Here is a 21915-nt window from a genome sequence, read left to right on the forward strand (position 1 = left end):
TTCTCTGAATTCCTTAGATTCCTTCAAATTGCTGCATTTCTTAAATTCTTGAAATTCCTTGTATTATCTGAATTCCTTGAATTCTCCGAATGAATCGGATTCTCTGAATACACTGAATTCCATAGATTCCTTCGATTTTTCTGAATGCCTTGAAATCTAGAAGTCCCTTGGATTCACTGTAGTCCTTGAATTCTCTGAATTCTTGAATTCACCAAATCCCTTGCGTTTTCTGCATTCCTTAAATTTTTGGAATTCTTTGGATTCTTCAAATTCATTCAATTCTTTCAATTCCTCAAATATTCTGAATCCCGTGAATTCTCTTAAATCACTGAATTGGTTGAATTCCTCAAATTCTATAAATAACTTGAATTCTCCGAATTCCTTGAATTCGATAATACATTGAAGTCTCTGAATTCCTTAAATTAGATGAATTCCATGAACTCTATGAATTCCTTAAAATATGCAAATCCCTTAAAATCAGTGAATTCCTTGAATTCTATAAGTTCTTTCAATTCTATGAATTCATTGAACTCTATCAATTTCTCGAATATTCTGGATCCCTTGATTCTCTAAACCCTTTAAATTCACGGAATGCCTTTAAGTAGCTGAATACCTCGAATTCTATTATTTCAATGTTTCTCTGAATTCCTTAAATACTTGGAATCCCTTAAATTATCTGAATTTCTCAAGCTTTTTTAAGGGCATGTGATGTTTAGAAAATTGTCGATTTTACCAGTTTTAGGTTCCCCCGACTTTTTTTCTAGAATAATAAATATTTTGTCTTAAAAATCTGGGAACCGATAGCGAACATGCTAACGGCCGTCTCACACACTTTTTTGTGTTTTTTCATCAAAAAATGTTTGTTATTGGTAACAACGTGCCTGTACATTTCGAGCTTATGTTTGTTACAATTCACTCGAGCGTTACTTCCAAACTACACAATATTTTTTGCCGAAAACTTAGAACTTACAAATAAACATAGTAACTAATCTCCCGGAACTAATCTTGTTTGCAGGCAATCAAAAAAGTTTATTTCATAAGTAATTTCCAGATTATCAGAAAGGCAGAGATGAAAAACGACGTTATCTCAAAATAATGCATATGCATAAATTTTTTATTTAGCACAATAAAATTTTTTTCTTATTAACCCTCAAAATAGAGTTTGGGGACGCCCGTTATGATATTTTATAGCATCTCCGAATTCAGTTTTTTAGAATTTTCATTTTTGTGGAAAAAAGCCTTGAATTCTATAAATTCCTTAAATTCAATGAGTTCCCTGAATAATCTGGATTCTTTAAATTTCCAAAATTTCTTTAACTCTAATAATTCGTTGATATCTCTGAATCCCTTGAATTCTCTAAATCCCTTGAATCCCTTGAATTCTCTGAAATCTTCCTATCATCTTAATTCCTTGATATCGGTGAATTCCTGGAATTCTCCGAATTGCTGGTATTTTCTGAATCCCTTGATATATGTATATTCCTTAAATTTAAGGAATGACTTGAATTTGCTAAATTCATTAAATTTAAGGAATATCTTGAATTTCCTAAATTTCTTGAACTCACGGAATTCCTCAGGTAGGCTGAATGCCATTAATTCTCTTAGTTCCTTAAATTCTCTGAATTATATGAATTCCATTAAGCGTATTCAGATATAATTCTTTTAATTATTATGAAGCAATTTAATTGAATCTTAAAACTTAGGGCGGAAAAGAATTTTTGCTAAACTAATAAAAAAACAAAGAAGTAAATTTATTCAAATTTTCCTTGAAATTGGGTTTATTTACGAATCTTAACATTTTTTACTTTGTTTCTTTCAATTCATTGGAATTCTTTTGAATTATTAAAACTCACCTAATTTCTTCCAAAACTTATTTATACTTAATATAGGTTACTTTAAAAGATTTTAAAAGAAATTAGTAATGGATTCCAGTAATTTAATGAGATTCGGAAGAATTTTTTATATTTCAAGGCAATGGAAACGATTCGCAGGGACTTTCAAGAGCTTTTGAAAAGTTTTGAGAAATTTTAAAAGATATCAAAAGATTTAAAATGTCTTTAAAAAATTTTAAAAGATTCCTAGAACTTTTTTATCTATTTCAAAAGCTTATAGGATTTTCAAAAAATATGGATTATTTAGGGTATTCTAAGAGATTCCATAGCATTTTCAAGAGATTTCTTATTCAATAAATAAACAATGAAAATTTTCGTTTTTTTACGTCTTTTATATATTTTATATTATACTATTTCTCATTTGTAAAAATTCAATTACATTCTTGAAATTTATTTAGGAATAATTCTATATAAATTTACTTCTATATAATTTATAAATATGGAAAATAGGGCACCGTCAAAATGCTTCAAGAGCCTTTTGAAGAAATGTGTAGCGTGACTACTTTTATAATTTTTTGCTTTAATAGTTATGAACCTAATATTGTTTGAAGAAAATTATTCTGAAAATTTATTTTTTATTTATTTTTTATTTACCAAACTACAAATTTAAAAATAAATATTGTCAAATAATATGAAGACCCTTTTTAAAAGGTTTAGAATTCACAAATGTTACTTGTATTAAGCTAAAAAGGATAAAAATCAAGGGTTCTTAGTTTATATCTTTAACGCTTTCGTGGTGTACTTTATTAACAAAAATATGTTTTAGGTGATATGAAAATTATTCTTTTTCGAATACCTAAATGTCTAAAATGGTCGACTTTTTGACAATCAACCATGAAATATGTCAATAGAAAGAATAAAAAACTTTAATCTAAATATCATGTACTTACTTTTTTCTCTTTTTTCTCTTTGGCCACTTCTAAAATTGATGCACTAAATTCTTTATTTCTATTATTTAAATTTTGAAGACTTAAAGCTTTTTATGTCTTAAATTTTTTTATTGAGTCTACACATAAACCTTCTAATGCTTTATCTACGTTTTCAATTAAGTTTGAAATGAATTAAGCTTTTACTTAATTTCTACAATTGACAAAAAAGGGCAATTCATTATTGCGGCAAGAAGAGAAGCCTAAACCTAAATAATGACAAAATTATGCAAGAGATGTCATTGGTATTAAATTTTAATTTACTAAAGTAATTCCATTCCTTGTTTATAAAATAAAAGATTTGCAAAGTAGACCTAAAATCTATTTAAATTTTTAGGTTCTATTAGTTTTTCACTGAAAACTATTATTCCTACACCGAAAAATATATGTAACTATATTAGTTTAATAATACCCTGAACTAATACGTAACGAAATTTGAATCACAGTGCGTCAATATAGATATACTCGCTATGCTTCGCTCCGTTCGACTCTGCTGGTTCGAATGATGACGAACAGTGAGGATTCATCCCTGTGAAGTTGCACCCCCATTATTAAAAATTTAATATTTTTGTTAGAGTTCTGGGTGCTTCTTTAATAGTTCTGGATTTCTTTATATGTTTTAGCAATAGTTCTGATAAATGAAGCATTAAAAAATGACTTTTCGAAGGGGGGATAACTTCACGCCCCCCTCACCCTTTGCAAAAGTGAACTTTTTTTGGAGTTCTGGGTAGATTAAACATAGTTCTAGAGTTCCTGATTATTTTAAAAAATCGTTCCGGCTAATATCACCAAAAATCCGGGTTTCAAAAAATAAAGCTAGCCCCCTACTTTTTGAAAAATTGACTTTTTCTTCAATTATGCTCTGGTTCCAGAAGAGTTCTGGATTTCTTTAATACAAAAATTAAAAATTAAAAAAAAATAGTCAAAAAACATTTCAAAAAATACAAAATGTTGACAAATTTCTCGTTAAAATAAACCGAAAGTTCTCTGTAGAGTTCTATATCCATCAACAAGGGTCTCACAAAAAAGTCCCATAACACTTTTCGATGAAGTAAAAATTCAAAGAACTGTAGCATTTTAAGAAAATTTAAAATTTTGGAATTTTAAAATGTTGGGAGTTATAAAGGTTCTGATCAGAGTTCTGAAATTTTCATGCTATATATAAAAAAAGTATTATAAAACTTTTCAATCAAGTCAAAATTCGAAGAACTATGGCACTTTTAAGAAAATCCAAAATTTTGGAATTCCCAAATATTGAAAGTTCTCAAAGTTCCGATTGGAGTTGTGGACTTAATAATGACAAATCAACAAAAAAGTGTTGTAACACTTTTCGATCATATCAACATTTGAAGAACTGCGGCACTTTTAAGAAAATCCATTATTTTGAAATCCCACAATGTTGAGTATTCTAAGAGTTCTGATCAGAGTTCTGGACTTTTTCATATGAGCTCTACAAAAAAGTGTTATAAAACTTTTCCTTTAAGTTAAAATTCGAAGAACTGAGGCACTTTCAAGAAAAACCAAAATTTTAAAAATTCCAAAATTTTTAGAGTTCTAATAGTTCTGATGGGAGTTCTGGAGTTTTTCATGCTATATATAATAGAAAGTATTATGAAACTTTTCAATCAACTTAAAATTCAAAGAACTGCGGAACTTAAAAGAAAAAACAAAAATTTTGAAAATTCCAAAAAGTTGAGATTTCTAAGAGTTCTGATTAGAGTTCTGGACTTCGTTATGTAAACTCTACAAGTATGTATTTTACAAATTTTTAATTAAGTCTAAAATCGAAGAACTACGGCACTTTTAGAAAATTAAAATAAAATTTTTTAAATTATAAAATGTCAAGAGTTCTCAGAGTTCTCATAAAAAAGTGTTATAAAACTTTTTCATCGAGTCAAAATTCGAAGAACTATGGCTCTTTTAACAAAAACCAAAAATTTTTAAATTCCAAAATTTTGAGAGTTCTAAGCGTTCTGGTGAGTGTTCTGGAGTTCCTTTTGAGAGCTCTACAAAAAAGTGTTATATAACTTTTCGATCAAGTCAAAATTTGAAGAACTATGGTACTTTTAGAAAATACAAACCCTTTTAGGGAAACCCAAAATTTTGAACTTCACCGACTTGAAAATTTCTAAGAATTCTGGTTGGAGTTCCAACCTTCTCTATGAAAGCTCTACCAAAAAGTCTTATAACATTTTCCAATCAAGTAAAAATTCGAGGAGGTTTAGCACTTTTAAGAAAATCCAAAAATTTCGAATTCCAAAACGTTAAGAGTTCTAATAGTTCTGATTGGAGATGTGGACATATTAATGACAGCTCTATAAAAAAGTGTTATAAGACTTTTCGATCACAACAAAATTCGAAAAACTGCGGCATTTTTTGTTTCGAAAAAAAAACAAAATTACACTATGTTTCTTTCATTGAAGCTAAAGAAATTTAGAAGTCGACATATTTAACCGTTTCGAAAATGTGTGCATAGGACTCAATAAAAAAACATCTTTTTTGGCCATTTTCAAAAAATTCTTAAGCAAGTAAAAATTTTTTTGCAATTAATAAATTGTTATTATTATTCACTAGCAAAAACTATACATAAAAAAATCTGCCATAATTTTCGAAGCAATAGGGAAATTTTTTTAAATTAAACAAAATTTGAATTTTCAAATAAAAAAAAGGGAACAGAAGACGTTAACCGATTTTAAAATCTAAATCTGAATTTTGGGAATTTGTGAATTTCTTGAATTCTCTAAAATCCCTAAATTTCTTGAATTCCCTGAATTTGTTGAATTCCCTAAGTTTCTGCAATTCTATGAATTCCTTGAATTCGCTTAATTCCTAGGATTACCTGAATCCCTTGTAGTTTCAAAATTCTTTGAATTTTCCGAATTCCTTGAATTTTCACGACCTTGAAGTTTGCTACTGATATGGATTTAAAAGTTGTGTAATTAATTTAAAAAGAAAGCAACAATCGAATCAAAAAAATAAAAGCACACCTCGATTCGCTTTCAAAAAATATCGATGCATGCTTTTTGGCATTTTGTTTGAACAATTGTTCAAACAATTACGTCACTGTTTATAGTTCTGAAATTGTTATAAAAAAACATAATTGCTGGATTGAAAAGAGAACAAAACCATTGTCGTCATTTCCTCCACGGTTACCTGCGTACCCTTCCCCTTCCAGTGTGCAGCGACACTACCCCTCACAGGATTCGAAGTTGCTCCAGGCCCACGATGCTACGTCCCCTTTGGAGATAATCCCTTTGTCTTCCAACTTACATCTATTCTTATTTAGAAAATATTAGCATGTCCAAGAAAATCATTTAAATATACATAATTAGATTATTTCCAATCTGATAATGTATAAATATGATATATACACATTTTATGGACGAAAAATTAGATAATTTTCCACTTTTGGTCAATTATACATACAATACAATTATAAATAATGAATAAATAAAAACAATAAATACAATTTTCCACCATTCAAGTTATCGTGGATTAATAATTGATTCGAATTAACAAAAGTAGGTATTTAAACAAGTTATTATTATTATTTATAAAAATATTCTCTTACAGTTATTCTCGTATGTTGCAGTTTTTTCTAAAAATTTTCACTTTTGATCCACTTTTAAATTGTAGTGAGATAATAATTAATTTAAGTTAACAAACTTAAGTTTCGGCCCACAATGGTGATCCTTATCATTGAGTTTTAATCAATCTGCGAAAAGTACATAACGTCTTATAGGTACACAGTTTTACAATTGGAAGTGTTATTATTCGGTTAATATCTCAGTTTCTAAATTATATACATTATTTAACTTAATTTTTTTAATTTAATTTAATTTTATTAATAATTATTGACAAATCATTGAGTATTATTAAAACCATGTATTTTAACGAAATACAACATTAATGAAAAAAAATTAGAATGTAGTAGTACAAATTTTTAACAATTTTTTTTCAAGTTGTCAGAAAACATTGCAGTCCCTTTAAAAATGAACCTGTAGTAAAAAAATGAAATTATACAAAACTTTGTAGTTGAATAATTATTGAAGTATTCTTTAAAAAATGTTCTTTTCTTGTCGACAAAAAGTTTATTTTTAAAGGGGAACAATTATCGTTATTTTTACAAAAAAAATTCTCATGGATTAAAGAAAAATTATATAATTATATAACTACAATGCTCTCTTTTACAAATTTATTTTTTACTACAATGTGATTTTGGGAATGCTTTCTTTCATAGAAATAATTTTCAAACAAGAAACTCAGTACATTTCAATTTAAAAAATTGAAATTATGAACATTTTGAAAAACCTAAATTTAAATATTTTTAGAGACACAAAACTTTGTTAAAGGAAAATTTGTGTATAAGAAATCTAGGAAACATTTTTTTAAGTACAATGTTCCTCGCCAATCTGTATTTCTACTACTGTGAAAAAGGTGGCATCAACTTTTCGTTGATATAAGGAAAAGAAAAGTTTTAAAAAAATATTTAAATAATTATTTAGCTACAAAGTTTTTTTTAAATTTTGTATTTTTACTACAGAGCGGCGGATAAAAAGGAGTACTAAACTATGGGATCAGCATTTTTTTTTAAATGCTCATCATGTTATATTGGCTCAAATATAGCTAAACATATCCATTTTCGCACTTTTAGGCCAGGATACCTAAAAAACCTGACTTATAGTACAAATTTAGACAACAAATTCGTTTTTGGGGCGCAAAAATCCTTCGGGGTCACATAGTTCAATCTTTGGGCACAAATTTTGTCGGCCTATGAGTTCTTGAAGAATTCGATCACAAAATTTATAAATTTCTTTTCGAAAGCTTCCAAGAGAATAAACAATTTTGGTCAGAATTCCTAGAATAACGAAAAGCAGAAAATTTAAAAATGATTTTTTTTTCACCGAATTTTAAAGTAAATGTCTATAAATATTGCGAAAAAATTTGTTGAGTAAATTAATTTTTTTACCTTAAATATGTTAAAAATGGTGCCATTAAAAAAATAAATAAATTGTTTAAATCACTCTTAAATTAATAGGATTAAAAATGATAGCGTGGGTGTATATACTTTTAAATCTTAGAACTGCACAATACATAAAGTTTAAAAATTCAAAATTTTGCAATTTGACGGTTTTTAATTTAAAAATTCTCAATTAAAAATTATTAAAAGCTTTTATATGAGTAAATTATTGAAAGTCTGAAGTAAAAAATTTCAAACTCTTCTATTAATAGTTCAAAATTTGTAAGTGTTTCACTCTGAGTGCTATAATTTGTAGTTCACTTTTCATAACTTCAAATGAAAAGAACTGTATCTTCAAGAGTACAAATCGTTTAATTTCAATGATCGTTCTTTCACTATTGTTCAAATGTTATGTTCACTTAAAAAGTTGTTCTTTTATGACCTAGGACGACGCATTTTAAGAACATTGCAAAGACATAAATTGAGAATAAGTATTTAGTGTCCAATTGATTCCTACAAATTTGTAAACAAATTCAAACGCATGGTTAACTGTTGTTTAATAAATATTATTCATTTTTTTTAAATATTTATATTTAATATAGAAGAATAGTTTTTTAATATTCGATCATTCCTTTAATGTTTAAAAATAGAAGCTGTTTTGTTATGGCGATAATATGCATATCTTCTTTTAAAATTATCTAATTGCAAAATTCTAAATGTTTTTCATCCTGGGTCGAACAATTAACAACTTTTTGGCTAGAAAACCTGTACACTCCTGCTTATTATTGTATATAGCTGTAAATTCTTTAACCTGTGCTTTTCCTTAAATTCTTGTAGGGCATTGAATCTACAAATATAATATAACAATGTACAATAAAATATTAAACAAAAGTCACAATTCGTCTGAATAACAAAAAAAGTTGCACTTTAGTGTTATTTTGTTGGAAATTTATCGTATTTATGTGCAGATTCATGCAAAATGGTTTTAGGTGTTTTTACTTTTTGTAAACAATTTTTCAACAGGAAACATTCCTACTTCTTATATTCCGTTTCAGTTTGTCTACATCGTTCCATTTTTTTAAGACAACAGTCTGCATAACATTCCTTTGCAATAAAGGTAAAAATTATCGTTTAAAATCAATCATTTCTTAAGAGATAATTAATCAATTGCTGGAAAAATAGATATAGCGCGACAAATTGCCATGCAGCAGTGCAGTATGAATAATAACTCGAAAATTTATATTTTGGATAGAAAATTTCACAATTTTCAGAAAATTAACTGATTTAGTTTCAAAATAATATTTTCGGTTTAAAAATGCTGCTGTTTCGAAGCCAATTGAATTTTTGGCTTCAAAATTCGTATTTTGTAATCAAAAATCAATTTTCTTGGTAGAAAAGGCATGTTTCTGGTTAAGCAGTCTACTAGTTAGTTAAACATTCAACCGTTATTTTAAAAATAGAATCGCTTTGTGGAAAATTTGTTTAATATATTAATTTTTGAATAAATTATTTGATCGAAAAATTGATGTATTGTTTTAATATTTCATATTTTCTGGTGAAAAATTAATCTTGTTCGTAAAAAAATCAACTTTTTGTTTGAAAATGAAACAAATAAGCTGAAGATCTTATCCTTCCTGAGAATTAATTTTCTGAACTTATAAACTTATTAACTTAAACTCAAATTAAAGTTGATTTTTTAATTAGAAATGCAATTGCTTGGTGGGAAATGAATCTATCTTGTTTCAGAAATGCAATGTTTTCTTAAAAATACGTCGTTTCTGTAAATTAAATTTTTTTTAAATTAAAATATATTTGTTTGAAATATTAACTGTTAAATGTTACGTTATGAACTCATTTTCAAATTTATCTATTAGTCCATATAAGTTAACTTCTTCGTAGAAAATTCATTCCGTTCTTCAACTTGCGAATTTAACAATTTACGCAAAAATTGGACTATTCGGCCAAAAATAAATTTTTTGTCGAAAATGCCTATTTTTGTTTACAAATAAAACCACGATTATGCAGTCATGGTTTTTGTTGCATATTCGACTATTTCGTTGAAAATTCGTTATTTCTTCATAGATTCAACTGGCTGAAAATTCGGCTTTTTCCTTTGTAAAAAGCAAAATTTTATACTGCAAATTGAACTATTCTATTTTTGGTTTGAAAATATGTACCTCTTTCATTTTAAAGTTCAACAATTTAAGTGAAAGTCCATGCACTTTGTTAAAAATTCATCCGTTTCGTAACTGCCCCAGTAATGGTCGGTTCACCTTATCAGGTAGAACATTAGCTTGGTGTTTCAAATTAACATTTTGGTATTAGATAACTGAACTAAAATCTTTTTTGGGTGATAATCCAAGTGTTTTTCTTTTGCTTTTTTTGAAGATTTGTCCTTTTAATTAAAAAATTCATATATTTTAGTGGAATCTGCATCCATCTTAGGTGAAAATGCAACTGTTTGGATGAAAATTCAACAATTTTCAATCTTTTAGTTTGAAAATTAAACTGCTTCGATCAACATTTAGGTATATTCGTAGAAAAATTACTTTTTGTTTAAATCATACTTTGATGCTAAAAAGTTCAATTAAAATCTTTTTTGAGTGCAAATTAAATTTTTTTTTTAAATTTGTGTGTTATATTGGAAAAATATATCTATTTTTGGTGGGAACTACATCTTTCATAGATAGAAATGCAACTGTGTGGATAAAATTCAACAATTTTCTCAAAAAGGCGTCCTTTTCGGTTAAACATTTAACTGTTTAGTTGAAAATTCAACAATTTTGTAGAAAATTGACTAGTTCAAAATTTATATTGGAGTGTTGAAATGTAAATTTTAATCTATTTTAGGTAAAAATTCAACTTTTTTTCTTCAAATTTGTCTTTTTGATTCAAGATTTCATCTGTTTTAGTGGAAATTTCATCTTCCTTGGATAAAAATGTAACTATTTGGTTGAAAATTCAAAAATTCTGTTAAATTTAGTCAAAAAATCAAAAGTTTTATTAAATATTCAACTATTTCATAAAAACCTTTCTGGGTTTTTAAAAATAAAAATACCATTTTTTGTTGGAAGATTTAATCATTTTGTTAAAAAGTAATCACTTTTGGTTGAAAATTCAACTGTGTTAAAATTTCGTCTTTTCTGGTTGAAAATACAAGTCTCTTTGTAGAAAATTTATTTCTTGTTTTAACTCATATTTTAATGCGAAAAATCAAATATATTTTTTGAAAATTTATCTATTGGATTTCAAATATATCTGTCTGTTTGAAAATTAATCTTTTTTGATGAAAAATTCAACTGCGTGGGTAAAAAATGAACTACTTTGTTCACAATTTTTTAAATAGAGGTATATTTGTTTGTTTAAAATGCAACTAGTTTGTTCAAAATTATTTTTGTATCGCTGAAAATTCATATTTTCTGCTTAAAAATTCAATATCGGTGCATAAAATTCGTCCTGTCCTGAAGATGAAACAATTTAGAAAAACCTTTTTTGTCTTTCACTACTGAAAACCTTTATTTAATGAAAAATCATTTTTTGGTGGTAACATTAATTTTTTTAAATGAAATTTTATGTTCCTCGATTGAAATATCAACTATTACAGTTTTTTGTTGAGGATTCATGTTTTTATGATGAAAATGTAATTATTTTTTGAAAATTTATTTATTTTGTTAAAAGTTGAAGTATTCTGTTCCAATCTCCTCTTTTATGGCAGAAAAGTAATTTTTGTTAAAACATATTACAAGATGAAGATTTTGGTATTTGAATGCTAATGGCTAGGAATTTATAAAAATTGTTTAAAAAAATCTAAGAATTAGGAAAATGAAGTTTACACCCTGCAGAGCTTTGTAATAGCAAGATTTATTCTTCATCACCTCTCTTGCTAAATTATTTATAAAAATTAAAATAAATAATGATCCTCAACAACCGAAATTGATTATTGACGGCCTTTTGAACAATATATTTTTTATAACTGTACGCCCCCCTATACACACTGCAATATTCAAGTTATAAAGTATTAACGTTTTTTTATATTGCTAATTTTATCGTAAACAATATGAGTAGCGTGGATAGCTTTTTCTGTGCCTGATTCTCACTGTTTAAAACTATTGTCAAAAAAAAAAATTGTTTAAACATAAATTGAGCCAGATTTAAAAAACCTACCCAGGAAATTAGTAATCCAGAGACTTTTTTGACCTTTTGAAAAATAGTAATCTCGAGGACCTGTAAGTGCATACAGAAGTGTTAGTGGGGACCGAATTATAAGAGATGAGTATAATTTCGTCGCCACCGTGGCCTAGAAATTTGGGCACTTGAAAAGGCAGGTGGGCTACCTGAGGTGGCAATGTGTCCTTCAAGCCGGCACACGCCTCCCTCACTATTTTCTCGCCTATTTCTCAATTAAAAATACTATTAGGTGGACAATATCCCTGACATTTTAACGAGTTTGGGAATATAATAATAAATATACATATGTTCTTAACAATTCCAATATAAATATTAAATTTTCATTAGCTCCCAATTCCCACTGCGTTAATTAGGTGATTAAAAATTTTTACTACTGTTTTTTATTGTTACAGTTGTCGATAAATCCAGACAAAACTGAAAGTTTCCAAAATTATTTAAAGAGAATATTATTAGAAATAATAATAAGTTGATGATCACGGGGGGATTGTATTTACCCTAAAAACAATTTTGTAGAAATTTCCAATGTACATTGTTGGTTTTAGGGTCAGGTGACTTGAAAACAATTGAATTCCTTTAAACATTTCAGCACATAACAGTGGTTTTTATTCGTCAAAGCATAGCAGTCGAAGAGCTATTTTAAAATTAAGTTTTAGCGACGTATATTTATTTGAACATTTTTTTTATTTAAAACCTTAAAAACAGTTTTTTTGTATAACGGAAATAAGGTTAATTGATGCATTTTTCTGTTACCGTAAGGAATTATATCTGTGAAAGTAAAATTTTTTCCCTTTAAAGTTGCACTGTAGTAAAAATACAAAAATTTAACAAACTTTTTAGTTGAATAATTATTCAAATATTCGTTAAAAATGGTTCTTTTCCTCATTGAAAAAAAGTTAATGAAAACATTTTTTCAGAATAGTAAGAATACAAATTGTCAAAGGAAATTTCTTTTGAAAAAAGTTTTCCTTGATTTCTTTGCCCTTCAAAATCCTCTTTTCGTTGATTAGGAATAGAACATTTTTTAAATAATCATTTAATCATTATTTATCTAAGAAGTTTTTTATAATTTAATATTTAAACCATACTGTAATTTCCCAGAGCCTGAAATGTTTGCTGACAACTTTAAATAAATCTGTTAAGAAATTTTATAACTACATTGTAATAGTTTTTTCATCAATGTTTTATTTAGTTGAGACATACTTCTTTAAGAATACTGCAAACTTGAATAATAGTTATTAATAAAATATAATTAAACAAAAATTTTGAATTGAAGAATTTTTATAATTTCACAAATCAGATGTTAACCAAAGAATAACACTTCCAACTGCAAAACTTTGAACCACGTAATACATTAACAATTTCTACAAAATAACAACATTTGTAAACACTTACATTTGTTAACTTTTACACTAATTATTAACTCTCTATAATTTAAAAGTGGAAAAAAGTGAGAAATTTAAAAAAATTGCAAGTTTTGAGAATTATTGCAAGAGAATATTATTATTATTACTAAAATAATAATTTTTTTATTTATTTATTATTGCTTTATATATTATTGCTGTTAGGTTTAATTGATTATTGCCTTTTCGATTAATTTCACTTAAGGTATAATGTATATTAGGGTGTTCCAAAAATCCCTTGCGGGCTACAGGGCAAGACCCCCCCCCCCTTCGAAAGTTTCCATTTCTGGGTAAGAAAATCTGCACTCTTTTTTCGAAATTCGAAGATTAACACGTGCCATCGGGCACTTCAATATTCCATTTAATTAACATGGGGAAATTTTAAATTTTCGAAAAATTGAACTCATGTTCCAGGGTTTCATCCAAACGTGCTAAATTTTGCAAAGATTTTAGAGGAGTGTCTACGACAAAAAACAATATTAATAACTTTCATTATCAACCTACCCCTACTTACCCGCAGAGAACCTTAATATGACCCAAATATCAAAAAAATTAATTTTTATCTATTTTATTGTTACTTTTTAGCAATTTTCGCCGTCTTTTTCATACAAATAATTACTAATCGACAATTTGAATATTTACCATGACTTTTTAAACTATTGGCAATGGTTTATACAAATTCAAATTATTTAAACAATTATTTATTTCTAAAAATGTAAAAAATAATCGTATTTTCTGATTAAAATATAATTGTTGGTCATTGCTTGTACGTATTTGTATATATGTTTGTACGTACTGCTTGCAGTATTTCTTTAAACAATCTTTATTTGCTCAAGCAGTTTTTTTTCAATAACTAAAAAAATGCAATAAAGTAGAGCCAATACAATTATGTTTCTGACTCTATACAATATAGAAAAAATACATTTACCACTTTTAAATGGTTTAAAGAAATATAATTTGTTTAAATAATTAATTTTCCAAAAATACTTATAAAATCGTAATTAATTGTATGTCTTCTATTTCATTTCATTTTATTAGTTATCAAAAAATAACTGCTCAAGCAAATAAAAATTATTTAAACAAATAGAAATTTGATAAGCATTAGAAGAAATGTATCAAAATCATGTAATTATTCAACAAAAAGTAGCATAGAATATCAATTTGTAAGAAAGTCGACATATCTGCCTCAATTTTTAGAAATTCTGAAAATGAATAATAATTAATTGTTTAAATAATTACATTGTGTTTTTAGAAAAATCAATATTCAAATTGTCATATTTGGGAAGCTACGAGAAGGGCAGTCGCCAGGTCCGTCTGTTGGACACGAACTTGTGAAAAACTCAGATAAATTACATTGTTTCTATAATGTTTTAATTTCGAACAAAATACGATGCCCTGAGCGCGCTTAAACTTCGCAAAAAACGTGATGAATTATTTAGTAACTCCCCCCCCCCTCCCCATGTGGTTCTTTTTTTTGCACTTCACATTGAGAATGATACTTGAAAAGACCCCCCCCCCTTAAATAAAAAATTTTGCGATGAAAAAAAAGAATTTGCAAAAAGAGAATTCAATCTTTAACTTAGAAGTATTTTTCAGTCAATAAAACAAAATGTCATTCAAAATCTGCAAAAGAAGAATCAATCAAAAAATTTATAAATTTTTTAAATTATATAATTTTTAACAATTTTAAGTAAAAAACATGTTTTCATACCACATAGCGTGTTCCGAATTCTTTAGTAATAATCGCTTGAACATTTATTTTTAAAAATCATTACACTTTTTTCCAGAAATCTCATGCAAATTTGTTTATTATCTCGAAGCTCGAATTTTTCTTACAATTTTTTTAAAACCCTGCAAAATAAAAAAAACTGCTCCAAAAAAATAATTTTAATATGTTTTAAATTAATTTTAAAAAAGCCATTTTTAGTTCTCCTATAAAAATTTAATTTAAAAATCTTATTCTGCTAAAACATTTAAAAATTCTAGAAAAGCTTTTCAATTTTCTGTTTAAATCTTCAAACTTCTACATTTTGTTTCAAATTGGTTTTTAATTTTTCAAATCTTAAATTATTTAGTAATATTTCCAAACTTCTAAATACGGGGATATATACGAGTATATAAATACGCTGTATGAATCTTAAATTGATTCGATTTTTTCCAAATTTTTAATTAAATAAATATATTTTTACTTTTTCATGAAAACCGGTTTTTTTTTACTGAAAATTTAACTTTTCCATGTTAAGTTGAAAATTAATTTCCTTAGTTGGAAATTTAAATATCTGTTTGGAACTTCCTCATTCTTAAATATCTTTGGGAAATTTATGTATTTTGATCAAAATTAATCTTCTTAGGTAGAGAATTAATTTTTCCGGTTGAAAATGCCACTGTTTGCTAAATTTTTTTTTTCTTTTAGATATTTTTTGGTGTTTGAAGAATGATCATTTCAGTAAAAAGTACATTGATTTGGTCAAACATTTTACTATCCTGTTGAAAATTCTTTCTTATTCATTTTAAAATAAATGTTTAAACATCTTGTATAACGTCTAAAGCAGGTGATATGAAACGTATTATTAAAAAAAAAAAATAATAATTTTTTTTCAAAATTTACCGAATTCAGTTTTAACCATTTTTTCGACAATAATTAAGTGTGATACTTAGTTATTATTTTAGTTAATACTATATATTAGTTAATAATGTGATACTTAGAAAATTGTCGATTTTACCAGTTTTAGGTTCCCCGGTTCTTTTCTAGAATAAATATTTTGTCTTAAAAATTTGGGAAATGATAGAGAACATGCTAACGAACGTCCCCTCACACTTTTTTTGTGGGTTAATTCCAAAAAGTTTTAAGTTAGTAAAATGTGATGAATTTGCATAGCGCTTAGGAAATAGTATCGATTTTTTCAGTGTTAGATTCCCCCGGTTTTTTTCCTAGGATAAGAAGTATTTTGCCTTCAAAATCTGGAAAACGATAGCGAACATGCTAACGGACGTCCCCACACACTTTTTTTGTGTTTTTTTTTTTATCAAAAGAATTTTGATATTGCCAACAACGTGCGTGTACATTTCGAGGTTATGTGTGTTACAATTCACCCGAGCGTTACTTTGAAACTTTGGACTTACAAATAAACATAGTAAATAATCTCCCGAAATTAACCTTGTTTGCAGGTAATCAAAAAAGTTAATTTCATAAATAATTTCCAGATTATCGGAAAGATAGAGATGAAAAGCGACGTAACCTCAAAATAATGCATATGCATATACTTTGATAAGGGTGATGTATGAGTGCCGAAACGTTGGAATAAAGAGGACGAAAGAAATGAAAACGAGAAGCAAGAGGATTTGGTTGGTTGCCTGTTCATTTTTCTTTCCATCTTTTTATTTTCGTCCAAAGTAAAGATGAATAATTTTCTTATCATTTTTTATTTTTTAGGGGTGGGGGGGTAGAGAAGTGTTCCTTTTTCAGATTCCAGTGGGAAGATTTTGTGGTGGTTGTCCAAATTTGGTCGTTAGGTTCTTGATTTTATTTTCAGGAATTCTTTTCATCAATTTGTACCAAAAATACTTGGTTAAAGTAATTATCTTTATTATCGGTGTTATCGGGGTGCCAATCTATCTCTGGTTCGTAACGTTAAAGCCATACCCACGTGTAATCAATGTAAACTTAACATAAACTCTTAAGTATCGTGACTATTGTTCTGCAAGCGTGATTTATAATGATTGTTCTGTGTGGATACAATAAGATATTTACATAAACCTAACTACAAAACAGAATTTGTCAAAAGAACTTTAAAAAAGTTCAATATGAAATAAAAAGTCGAAAGAATCGCAGACATGATTTATAAATTTAAGAGAGTGTGGACGAATGAAATTAATTTCCTATTCGTAAAGAATTACACAAAGGTATGTAAGGAAAGGAGCAATTTCAGGATCTCTGTGACATATTGATTACTTATATTACATTTGGCATTCTTGGTTACTAAAAATGGACAGATACCTTCAGTCATAAAGTTTTCTTCTCTTGAATAGTTCGAAGCCATGGGTCAAATAACTCTTTACTTCATCCACGCGAATGTTTATTATTATTTGTACGATAAGCAAACGTTGCATCCGTGACAAGGTTATACTTAATAAATATTACATATAATATATCCATTCGCGATTATATTAGTACTTTTCTAATTGGACAAAGGTGGTTGATTTTTTCATAATATGCACAATTTTAGTTTTTAAAGCTCAATCATTATTACATTTTTTACTTCTAGTCGACACAGCACATTTATCTCCAATGGGCTTAAAAAATATTGTGTTGTTTAATTAATCTTTCTCCTACTGCACAGAGAAATATGTATATCATGTTTTCATTGCATTTATAAGGTATTCAAAAGACTAGGTTAGGCAGTTTGGTCAGCCAAATAAAAAAGAATTCCCAAGGCTACTGAGCATATCGCATTTAGATAAAATAATATTTATATCAAATAGATAAATAGTTTTTTCGACGTACACAACTGCAATAAGAGAATTAAAGTGGCCACTGCATTGATTATTTCGTTGCATATATTATCAAAACGAAAATTAAACTATTAGCACGATGAATGCAATGATTTCAGCTCATTTATTTTTCATTCAACCCTCCTAAATTTATAAATATAATATTGCAGCCCCGCAGCCTTAACGCTTGAGATATATCAAAAAACAGAAAACTGCTATTTAAATTAACTGTAAGACTAACCATTATTAACACCTCGACCATAGTACTCCGTAATATAAGTTAACGTTTGTATTCATGTAGTAACATAAGCAAAGGCGACACAAAATGTATGGTACAATATAAAGGAACTTAACGAATTGTGCTAAAAATACAATGCATGAAACAACTGCATACATATAAAATCTTGAAATAAACTACACAAGGCAATAGTCCAATTCTATTCGAATGTCAATTCCCCTCCACACCCTATACTTTTCCAATCTCAAAATTACCAGCTGGTAATTTTGGTGTCAGGTATTGAATTCCGAGTAAATGCTCAATGTCATTAAGTAAAAACAGAATTGAACTCGCATGTTTAATTGCAGCTCGAGAAGCAGATTCTGCGGCTCTGATGGCGCTATTTAGAGAGTGCAACAAATGTATGACTTTTGATTATTCTTAGAATGTACAATTAAAACACAATTACGACGCTCCTACTTACTTACAACCAGAACATAAAAAACCACTTTTGTCGATTCCAGTGGTAAAATAAAAATTGTGGAATGCTTAGAAATCATTATATCTGCAAATCTCGTCGCTACCTTTACGATACATTATAATTATGCATCGGTGCTATTCTATGACAGTCGAAATGAATAGAACGCTGAACTGACATCGTTCTGTTCGAAACGAAAATTAAAAGCGTTACATATCCGTATTTTTGTGTTATACGCCTTAGAAAGTTATAATATTTTTCATATTTATAATTCGTGACACTCAATAGCTGCCTTAAAAATTAAGGGGCCAAAAATACTTTCGCTACACATATGTTTGACATGTTGCAATTAGTATATCGTTTAGTAATTAGAAACGAAAATGCAATTAAGCGATGTTTTTTATTCACTTGCTCCGGGGCGAAGAACGCGTACCAGTCGCCGGAAATCCTTCGCCTCTACTTCGGCTTCGATGCAAAGAATGTAATCCGTCTCCTTTAAGTAAAAAGAAATAATATTTATAGAATAGTAACTGAAATGTGCTGTACAAATTTTGTGTAGTTTCAGAGCATGATTCAAGAGAGAAAATAAATAAAAATTACATGTAATCTTATAAATATAGTTTGAATACGAATAAATGAAAACTTCTTTAGCAAGAAAAACTTTGTTAAAATTCAAAATGTGGAAAATCTTGTATGTAAAAGTGCTTTTGTTTCAAACAGCATGAAAATTGAAAAGTCTCATTTCTATTTTCTGGCTTCGACCTAACGTATTCTATTTTATGCACTTTTAAATTATTTATTTAACTATTTGTAGATTTAAAAAAAACATAATTAGGCACAGTAACAACAGCTCAGTTATTGACACTACGTTAAAAACATGGCGTCAATAAGCACGTGTAGAAACTGCTAGGTAGTGTAAATTGCGCCTTCGTTACAAGCCACCTCGTAAGTAACAGAGTTCGAATGGTGCCCAGTAAGGTCGCTTGAACGATTTTTCGGGCACCCAGACCCCGATATGTAAAGGTGCTTGCAATATAAATCCATTATTAATAATTTATAATGGAGTTATTTATTAATTATTAAATATTTTTTATTATTAATATATTTATTTGTTTAAGATAATATAAACAAAAAATATATTGCATTAAATCTAAACAAGTTTAGCCATAAATGCATTTAATAAACAATTAATGCAATTAATGCATTAATGAGAGACTTGAGTCATCGCGTGAACGGTGGGGGAGCCTGCTTTTCTACTGTCGGCACTGTTCACGCTCCTTTTATGGAGGAGTTAGAGCTCCCTCGTTAATCCCCGATAGTCCAGTCAATGAAGGATTTGAGAAAAAAATTCGTAAAAGTAGCATTTTTTTCGCAGATACGTTGGCAATGGCTTTATAAAGATATTGTAAAAAGTCCCCAAACATACGTGTACGGCAAAGTTCCGAAATTCTAGAAAGTGTTAATATCCTGGAAAAAACGTCGTAAATATATCAGGCGATTTGCACTGGAGCAAATGCAGGCTCCTGTTAACAAAAAAAACGACTAAGTCATTTGCATGACAAACTATCAGTATAAAATGAGTTTAACTTCAGTGTACAATTTGATATGTTTAAGGGGATGCTTTTGAGATGAAACTTCTTGTAAGTGTTCCTCCATTTTCATACAATACATTTTCCAATTTGTAGGTCAGAATAATAATATTTAGCGCCTCTTTTAAAGCTTTAAACAAGTAAATTTCAAAATTTAAGCTATGATATCGGAAGCAGCGGTGATTATGAGTCCTAATGGCAGCAATGGGAGCGGGGGCGAGAACGGTTACTTCTTTCGATGATATTGAACCCTTCGAAATTTTTTTGCTCACTTTTCCCGACAATAGAATTGGCCTTCGGGTGGCCGTGACGCCACTGCAATGCAGGTTCTTAATGAGGAAAATTTCAAAAATAAAAATATAAAATAAAATTAATGCAATGCGCATTAAGCCATCTTTTTATTTCAAGAAAAATATATTGTGCTTGATAATGTGAATAAGAGTAATTACAAACATATCCTTAAGAACCTATAAAAAATCATAATTACAAAAATGAATTTTTTATTTTCAAACGCAGTGAATAAGACAATTGAGAATAAATATAACGTAATTTCGAAATGTCTATAAGTCGGATTAATTTGTACTTTATTCCCTAAGCACTGGAAAATGGTAATGGAATTTACTTCACACGTGCAAGTTAAACACTTTTCAACTTTTTACATTCTCATTTAGGGGTTAAATCTACTATGTCAAGATTCTTTTTGGTAATGTTAACAACATTCTATTGAAGGAGACTGGGAAAATATGGCGCTCACGCAAAACACGTTTTTTATTATTGCTTGCGAGGACCATGATAACTTCTGGAACGATTGTCTGCAATTCAAAATCCAATAGTACAAGTAATAGTGTTGCTACATGTCTGATGGTTCCCGAAAATTAGGGAATGTCAAGGAAAACATAATAGAGTCCGGGCATTTTCGATAAAGTGAAATTATTTGTATTATTACGATTAAAAATCGCAACTATTTAGTTGCAAATTAATCTGTGTTTGTTAAGGATTCAAATTATTTGCTTGGAAATCCTTTTCATTTCGCTGAATTCAACTATTTTTTGTATAAAATTTTGAATTGCAGACAATCGTTCCAGAAGTTATCATGCTCATCGCAAACAATAATAAAAAACGTGTTTTGCGGGAGCGCCATATTTTCCCAGTCTACTTCAATAGAATTTTGTTAACATTACCAAAAAGAATCTTGACATAGTAGATTTAGCCCCTAAATGAGAATGTAAAAAGATGAAAAATTTTTAACCTCTACGTGTAAAGTAAATGCCATCACAATTTTCTAGTACTTAGGGAATAAAGTACAAATTCATCCGAGTTATAGACATTTCAAAATTATGCTATATTTATTCTTAAATGTCTTATTCACTGCGTTTCAAAATAACAAATTCATTTTTGTAATTATGGTTTTTTATAGGTTCTTCAGGGTATGTTTGTAATTACTCTTATTCAAATTATCAAGCAGAATATATTTTTCATAAAATAAAAAGATGGCTTAATGTGCATTGCATTAGTTTTATTTTATAATTTTATTTTTATTTTTGAAATTTTCCTAATTGAGAACCTGCATTGCAGTGACGTCACGGCCACCCGGAGGCCAAGTCTATTGTCGGGAAAAGTGTGCAAAATAATTTCGAAGGGTTCAATATCATCGAAAGAGGTAACCGTTCTTGCCCCCGCTCCCATTGCTGCCATTAGGACTCATAATCACCGCTGCTTCCGATATCATAGCTTAAATTTTGAAATTTACTTGTTTAAAGCTTTAAAAGAGGCG

At 28.2% G+C, this 21915-nt stretch overlaps 1 protein-coding gene across 1 annotated transcript in view; it reads right to left on the reverse strand.

Moving 5' to 3' along the window:
* Positions 1–16931: 16931 nt before the first annotated feature.
* Positions 16932–21915, reverse strand: part of LOC117167957 (kinesin-like protein KIF13A) — a 576826-nt gene continuing 571842 nt past the window's right edge. Inside the window, exon 28 of the mRNA XM_033353225.1 lies at positions 16932–19045. Coding sequence (XP_033209116.1) covers positions 18957–19045 — 89 coding nt within the window. The 3' untranslated portion in view covers positions 16932–18956. The remainder of the gene's footprint in view (positions 19046–21915) is intronic.

Source organism: Belonocnema kinseyi, chromosome 2 (assembly GCF_010883055.1).
Source record: "Belonocnema kinseyi isolate 2016_QV_RU_SX_M_011 chromosome 2, B_treatae_v1, whole genome shotgun sequence".
Classification (NCBI taxonomy): Eukaryota; Metazoa; Arthropoda; class Insecta; order Hymenoptera; family Cynipidae; genus Belonocnema; species Belonocnema kinseyi.